Source organism: Myxine glutinosa, chromosome 1 (assembly GCF_964187855.1).
Source record: "Myxine glutinosa chromosome 1, kmMyxGlut1.1, whole genome shotgun sequence".
Classification (NCBI taxonomy): Eukaryota; Metazoa; Chordata; class Myxini; order Myxiniformes; family Myxinidae; genus Myxine; species Myxine glutinosa.
The window spans coordinates 147,744,831-147,753,226 of record NC_136261.1 but is presented as its reverse complement, the minus strand read 5'-3'; the positions used below and the strand labels follow the sequence as shown (position 1 = coordinate 147,753,226).

At 41.8% G+C, this 8,396-nt stretch overlaps 1 protein-coding gene across 2 annotated transcripts in view; it reads right to left on the bottom strand.

Annotated features, from left to right (window-relative positions):
* Nucleotides 1-2,922: 2,922 nt before the first annotated feature.
* ATP5PB (ATP synthase peripheral stalk-membrane subunit b) overlaps nt 2,923-8,396 on the bottom strand; it is a 31,488-nt gene continuing 26,014 nt past the window's right edge. For both annotated transcript variants that reach the window (XM_068119241.2, XM_068119235.2), the window contains exons 5-7: nt 7,084-7,209; nt 3,331-3,510; nt 2,923-3,195 (exon numbers count right to left, since the gene is read on the bottom strand). In XM_068119241.2, coding sequence (XP_067975342.1) covers nt 3,124-3,195; nt 3,331-3,510; nt 7,084-7,209 — 378 coding nt within the window. In that variant the 3' untranslated portion in view covers nt 2,923-3,123. The remainder of the gene's footprint in view (nt 3,196-3,330; nt 3,511-7,083; nt 7,210-8,396) is intronic.

The following is an 8,396-nucleotide window of genomic DNA, read 5'->3' as shown; positions in this document are numbered from 1 at the left end:
TCACGATTGTATTCGAGATATTATTTATCAAACCAGTGAACCATTCTCATCTGTTCACTTTCAGATTTGAGAGCAAGGTCTGTGTCGATCACATTTCAAAATCATAATTTTATTGAGGAATTTCTGAAATCTACCTGCCTTGCGACATCCATTGGAACCCCAAAACATTCCACAAAAGCTTATATTTCCTTTTTAGTAAAATATGCAACTGTAATGGTTACCAAATGCTGTTCCTTTGTCATGTGACCAGATCCTCAGCTCTGATTGAAGTACGTTTGAGGGACATACATACAGTGCATTCAGAAAGTATTCAGAGCCCTTCACTTTTTTCACATTTTGTTATTTTGCAGCCTTATGCTGAAATCGTTCAAATTCTTTTTTTCCCTCATCAATCTACACTCAATACCCCATCATGACAAAGAGAAAACAGGATTTTAGAAAGTTTTGCAAATTTATTTTTAAAAAAAACAAACTGAAATATCACATTTACAAAAGTATTCAGACCCTTTGCTATGACAATTGAAATTAGCTCAGGTGAATAAAAATTTATTTTACTCCTCCCATTTCTCTTGATCATCTTTGAGATGTTTCTACACCTTGATTGGAGTCCACCTGTGGTAAATTCAATTGATTGGACATGATTTGGAAAGGCACACACCTGTCTATATAAGGTCTCACAGTTGACAATGCATATCAGAGCAAAAACCAAGCCATGAGGTCGAAGGAACTGCCTGCAGATCTCAGAGACAGGATTGTGTCGAGGCACAGAATTGGGGAAGTCTACAAAAACATTTCTGCTGCATTGAAGGTTCCCAAGAGCACAGTGACCTCCATAATTCTTAAATGGAAGAAGTTTGGAACAACCAGGACTCTTCCTCGAGCTGGCCGCCCGGCCAAACTGAGCAATCGGGGGAGAAGGGCCTTGGTAAGAGAGGTGACCAAGAACCCGATGGTCACTCTGGCTGAGCTCCAGAGATCCTGTGTGGAGATGGGAGAAACTTCCAGAAGGACAACCATCACTGCAACACCACCGATCTGGGCTTTATGGCAAAGTGGCCAGACGGAAGCCTCTCCTCAGTGAAAGACACATGAAAGCGCACTTGGAGTTTGCAAAAAAGCACCTAAAGGACTCGCAGACTGTGAGAAACAAGATTCTGTGTGCTTTCTTTTTAGCAAATTGATCCACCTAGGAAAGATACTTCTGCCCTACCTAGGAAAACTTTCTAAAATCCTGTTTTCTCTTTGTCATTATGGGGTATCGAGTGTAGATTGATGAGGGAAAAAATGAATTTAAACGATTTCAGCATAAGGCTGCAACATAACAAAATGTGAAAAAGTAAAGGGGTCTGAATACTTTCTGAATGCACTGTACATACACCAAACATTGTTCCAGACGTCATTGCCATACTGGCTACGCCGTAAGAAAGTGCAATTGTTCCCGAGTTGGCTTGCAAGGATCTCCTCCAAGATGGGACAGATACCATTCTCCCAACTTTTCCAAATTAAATAGCTCCACATGCACAGTACTGTAAAGCCTCATTAGGCACAACACAACAACAACAGCAATCCCAGACACGTAGACAAGGAATAAATGTACACACTTGGTACAGCAAGCAACTATCCATCCACCTTCAGAGCACAGGCACACAGTCACACACGAGACCACGTGAGATTGAAAAAGAGTAAGAAGATACGTAAAGACCCACGTCGATGACAGAAGCAGGAGTTCCATGTAGCCGACAGGAGAGCGTCCCTCTTCGGTTTGTCTTTCTCCCACTCAGCCAAGAGTTGTTAGGGCCGATCCACGCTTAACAGCAGAATCACGACAACCAACCATGACACAATTGGTGCTGTGGACGTCGAGCAGCACGATCTGATTACATGTCACCTGGCTCATTGGCAATCAGGTTGCTGTGAGGGAGAGTGGAGCCTTTTTCTCTTCCCCCGGGTTTGAGGGGGGTAAAAATGCAGAATTCAGCATGGATGGTGAAACGCACAGAGTTTGGCTCTCACCCGGTTCAACAAGGAAAAGCAGAGGGATAAGACGCATTAACCTTTCTAGACACTAAGGTTATAACACCATCTCACAGCAGCGCAGGATAACTTATCCCTATCTATGTCCTTAAAAGTAAAGAATGAACAGTTTAACCATCAATGTTTTTTTTATCCCATTGATGGGTTGAATCGGGATCCGGATCTTCACAAAAATCTAATCATTTCGTCCTTGTCACACACCCAACCACTCCATCAAATTTTATCGGAATCCGTCCACAACCTTTGATATCAGACAGGGGGTGAAAACACAACTTCTGCCCTACTTAGGTAGTGGAGGTAATGCTGTCGTTTGTGTCCTTTTTGACATCCTTAAAAAAAAAAAAAAAATTCCTATTTGGAATGATTTTAAATTTTTGTTCTTCTGCCAGGTAGGCAGCCAGCAAAAAATATCTTATTCCTCTCAGCACATGTACGGTCGGGACGAATTCAGAACCAAAGTATGGTAAATGGCAAGCTTGTCTTCCTATTCATGTTCCGATTTGTGTTCAAAATACAGCATTCAATTTAAATAACTTGTTGGTCCATCATAAACTAGCAAGACAAACTCTTTGCTTCGCGTGCGCGGGATAACAAACTGTGGTTCTTTCAAAATGAGATAATTAACTGACTCAAACAAAAACGATGTGCAATTGAAAACCTCTACTGCACCCAAGCTCAAAATATATTTTTGGAACGAGTACCCAAACATAACATTGAAATGTATTTGTGCTAAAATGGCTGATATTAAACTTGATTTGTAGATTTCATTCCCACTTTTCAAATTATTTAGTTAATGTGCAAGAGAATTTTGAAGTCCACTCAGCCGATATGATTATTGACAGAAATTGGTGCATCCTATTTATTAGCAATGAGAAAGCGTGTGCAACATTGTGGAAAGAAAGAAACATTTAATTCAAATGCGTATCCAAGTTGACAGCCTTTCGCACATTACATTTCCCGTTTTACCTTTATTCATCGAGATTTGTACAATTGAGAAAAGGTACACGGGATACGCAGTGCAGCAGGTGTATTTTTAATGGATACGTTTAATAGCCACACATTCTCAAGAACAGAACAAATCGTCACTATTTAAACTGTAGCCCGCGATCTCTGAGCAAGTGATTTCAGTTGCATGATGCACATGGAAATGCTTTCTTTTTCCTGTGGGACACATGGAACAGCTGCAGTTAACGTTTGACGTTCATATTCTAGTTACTCTAAAAAGATGCAAGGATTACATGACACAAACATCATCACTACAAACGCAAATGTATTTCATCTATACATTTGATGCACCTGTTGTGGAGTGATAGTTTTGACCACGTTGCTCTCGACCCATTTGATCAAGTGCTCCTGTTCCAGGCGGCGCTTCAACTTCTCCAGTTCAACATGGTAGTCGAGACGGCGCTTCACCTCATTAAACACCATGAGCTGCCGCTCACGGATGTTGCTTTCCAGGATCATGGCCACATTGTTCTGTCGAGCAAAATAACTAAATAAGTTAAACACAAGCATTTTTTTCTCACCTTTATAGCAAACTAGCAGGGGTACCCAGCATTGCCTGGTGCTGTCCTAATCCTGTTGGCATTTAGAATTTTTTTTTGCGAGGGGCCTAAAACACTCCCCTATACCCACCAAGGAAAGGTGTCAGGGATCATTTAAGGATTTATTCATTTAAGGTCAGGGTCAGGGATTTGTACCTTTCATGTACAAAATCTTAGGCACTAAAGAGCGATAAAAAAAAAATACAATTTTTCCAAAAATATTTTTTGCCTAAAACTCCCTGGCATTCGCTGATAAACCTGTGAAAGTTTGATGAAGATCCATTTGGCCAACTGCAAAAAATGGCGACATACAAACAGCTCTTATAGTATAGAATTAGATATTCTGCTGAACTAAGAAGTTAATACTGTGGCCTTGTAATATACCCATGTCAATGACTCTCAGTAGCCGATGAAGGCCTAACAAGACATTTTAATTTCCGGATAAAAGCAAGCGGTGAAAGTCCCTCCTCCCCACCGCCAACCTTTCCTTTAGGCCGAGAAAAATATATTTCCGGTCTCTGGTCAGCGCGCGCATCGATTTTGACCCTGCGCGTCAACTATTTTTTTTTTCTTCAAATTTCCAACGGTACCAACAACAGTGCGTGCCTGTTGTTGCCGGGCCGGCGCGCTATCTCGGGAAATACGGGTCTGTGAGGGTCGCCATTGGTATTGACATTCGCGCACGGTTCTCCCCTACAAAACTACATTTAGTTTGTCCAAATCCAACCAGCCGTTCCAACGATATGAGTAGTTTTGTGTGCCGTGCCGTCATGAATCCAATCGGCTGGATATTGTCATTTATTGAAACGAAGACGTTCGTTGTCGGGTTCGTGTGAAGCAGCCAGAAGGCCTAGAGCTGCGGGTGGTCTCGTTAGTTAGGCCTGGATCCTCCCTTGATTGTCATGAAGTTGTAAGTGTCTGTGATAATCTGGTGGACAAGGAGAAGAGATCGTGGGAGACCATCGGCATGGATTCAAGCGCTTCCACGTTCGCCGTTTAGCCCAGCTGCGCATGCGCGATTTGAATAACACCATACAGCCCATCTGCGCATGCACGGCTTTGATACACATGCAGCGTGTCATCCCGTACACGAAGATTGGTCCAGGGGTGTCGTCATTTGCGCATGCGCGGTTTTTTTTCAGCATTCAAATGCTTCAGCAATTGCCTGTTTAGACCACTTGCGCATGCGCAGTGTTGACGCGATCGACGCATTGGAATGTTGACAGAACGGCGAGGTGATCTCGATAACGAAATGGCAGTCTATAATATGCTTGAAGAACTTAATGATTTTCAGAATAAATACATTTTAAAATAACTTAAGCTTGTGTTCATTATTTACAAAAAGGCCTACCAGTCCCATTGGCTGTCTTTAATTTCTCTCTGGACGGCGCCACGGCAGATGAAGAGGACCGCAAGGCATGAGGACACAAAAACAACACCTCTATATGTGCAATCCATGCTTTTCAAAAAAAAAAAAACGAAAAAAAAAAAACCCGCATCGCCGCATCAATTCTGGAAGTTTGGTCTGACCAGAGACCAGCAATATATTTTTTTCGGTCTTATCTCTCAAACCCTGACACCCCTACCCTCCTGCTCTTCTCAATTTTAGATTCTCGTTTTACTTCATACATATACCATTAGAGAGTTCATAAGATGTCCAGGTACAAGCCACCATTTTTGTCTGAATGTCTCTGTTACTCCACCTTTAGAGCGCGTGGCAAATTTTATTGGTCAAGACGACGTAAAGTTTTTTTCTGGGTACTGCTAATCTGGAGGCTTTGGAAGTGAAAATAATGTGATTTGTGTTCTACAGTGTTCAAATATATTGTTGCTAAAGACGGTTCAACGGTTAAACCGTTAAACCAGGCAATCCTTGCCAGGGTTACAAGACCTCCACGAAAGACCAAAACGGTGTGTAAGATACTGTGTTCAATATTAGCACGATTCCCCAAGGATCACCCAAACAAATCCGAACCTGGTGGGAAAACGTTCCTTATAATAAAAAGAGGGTTTATCAAAAGAGAATCCAGGGATAAGGGTACACAAGACCCTGAAAATAGTTGGGAACAAACCAAGCGGTCGACAGACACAGTTAGTAATGATGGAGCACACAAACTTATGTAAAGAGGAAAAAAAACATAGCCCTTTTTAAGGCCATTTTCCCCGCTAGAGCGGGGGTTAGCCTTGCGGGCCCCATGACAATCATGGTTCCCTTTTTGAGGTAATATTTTTATGGCCGGATGCCCTTCCTGATGCCAACCCTTAGTCGCCTCTTACGATGCGCAGGGATACAGTGTACCTATTCTAAACCGGGGTACACAATTCACAATCACAATCACAATCACAATCGTATTCTATACGGTCATAAAATTAACAATCACCTCAATGCAAGTTTTACAATACAAATCACTTCCAGACAAACAGCTAATACAGAGGAAAATGGTATCTATGAGAGATGACATCGTCCATGGCATTCTTTCTTATACAATGTAGCTATGAATCTATTAATTTACTATGAATTTATACAATCTACCCTTCTTCCTCCCCATTCCACATAACAATGATGTTTGATTTAAAACGTTTTAAAGGCTGTCGAAAAACCACAAAATGATCTTTTGAATCGGAAGTTTACCGCTGTTGATGCGGTGTCATTTACGCCACCTTATTTAACACGTTAAATTACTTATTTGTACCTGTTGTTTGTGCCCCTTAAGACGTCTTATACAAACAGCGAGTTTCCTCTTTGGAATAATTTTCAATTTTCCTTTGACAGACAAGCAGACAGATTGATGGAATTGCTTTTTATCTCCGCTACCAAAGCTGGACGGAGGTTATGTTTTCACCCGTCTGTTTGTCTGTGAGCAGAATATCTCATAATGTTGTGGACGGATTCAGATGTAATTTGCTGGACAGGCTGGTTGTGTGACAAGGACGAATTGGTTTGATTTTGGTGAAGATCCGAATCTGGATCCAATAATTTTTTAATTTTCAAATGATCTTTCACCATTGAGAGATGGGGCCAAAATCAATATACTGCACAATATCTCAAAGTTGTGGAAGGATTCGGACAAAACTAGGTGGACTGGGTGGGTGTGTGATAAGGACAAATCGATTTAATATTGGTTCAGGTCTGGATGTACATCTGGCCTATCAGTGGAATACAAAATATAAACTCTTCAGCCTGGCAGATGTATGCGCTCTATCGACTGCCACCGTTCTACTCTCTGCACATGCGTGCTCAGGAGGAGACATCATACAATTTTCCAAATATAGAGCTAAAGTATTGCAAACCTGCAGGTGTGTGTTCCGATTCATGTTTTAGTGTTAAAAATATATAATTCAATTCAAATCAAGTAGTTCCTCGATCATAGACCGACGTCGGTGAGACAGACACACAAAAGGAACCAACTGCTTAACTGCTTTGCACTTCGCGCACGGGGTGATTAATAGCTCCTTTGCACATCACTGCAGTCATTAAATAAACTCAAAATTAAGTGCAGCTCACTTTCTTTGCAGAAAAAATAAATTTCTTGCCATCCACTCGCCATTGCTCCTCCTTTTCAGCATCAATATGATTTTGCAGATGTGTTATTCTGGATTCCTTTGCTTCTGTAAAATCCGCGATAATTTTCTGCAACATGACAGCATGCTTACATCAGCACAAATACAACTTCCTAATAAATCAGTACAAAAATCACCTGTTAAAAGTGCTGTCAAATTGGACAATTTTAGGATAATTTCATTCAAGTACAAAATTGAGACAAACGAACTGTGAAGATCATGCACATCTTGGGTTTTAAAAGAACGCCAATATAATGGGAGAGAGGGGAGCAAGGGGTGGGGAGAGGACTTCAGGTACATCTAAGCAACAAAACATTGCAATTTACATTTTTTGGATACTTGCCCAATATCCTATTAAAAATAGTTGCAATTGTCTGCCAAACTCCTGAAAATATTCAGCGAGGGGGGAATCAATATTCTCCACCATACATTTCTGCTTATTGTTATTAGATAAGCATTTTCTTCAAGTCTTGTTTCAAATGGCAGAAGTTATTATATATATATATATTGTTGCGGATATGAGGATTGTGTTTTTTTTATTGTGTTGTATTGTATTGTAAATTGTTATGATTTATTGCTTTATTCTGAGCCCTCCTTGCTCCAGTCTGTTGTATAAAGGTCAAAGGGCGTTCCGGTAGTTAATTCCATAAAGCATACATGAAGGACACTATAATATCCCTGTTCAGTAGTTTATTTCCTTATTCTGTGTATTAGGTTAAGGCTTTGTCTTCCATTAAAATGACACTCCATTGCACCAAGTGAAATAAGATAGAGTCCCTTCATTCTTCATTCCCATTCCCAAAAACCTCCATTTCCCCTTTCGTCATGGCCAAGCCTCAATTTGCCAATTACATCCCCTCCAAAACCACCATTGAACATGTGCTCGGGTCGGGGAAGAAAGGCGTGCCCGCCCGTCGTCATCAAGGGCGGAGCCAGAGGGTCGCGTGACCAACCATGGCCGAGGTGAGCACACCGATGGGCGTGTCCTGAAGGCCGGCGGCTTAATCGCCGAAGGCGTTATAAAAGCGCGCGCGCAAGAGTGGACAGGAGTTGCGTAGAGAGGTCCATGACAAGAGAGGTCCATGACAAAGAGAGGTCCATGACAAGAGTGGCGGCTGCATCCACAGCAGCTTGAGCCACCGAAACTGCATCCACAGCAGCTTGAGCCACCGAAACTGCAGCCACAGCAGCTTGGAACCAGACGGATGTTTTGAGCAGGACCGAAAAGGAACGGCGGCTGCCAAACGCGCCGATCGG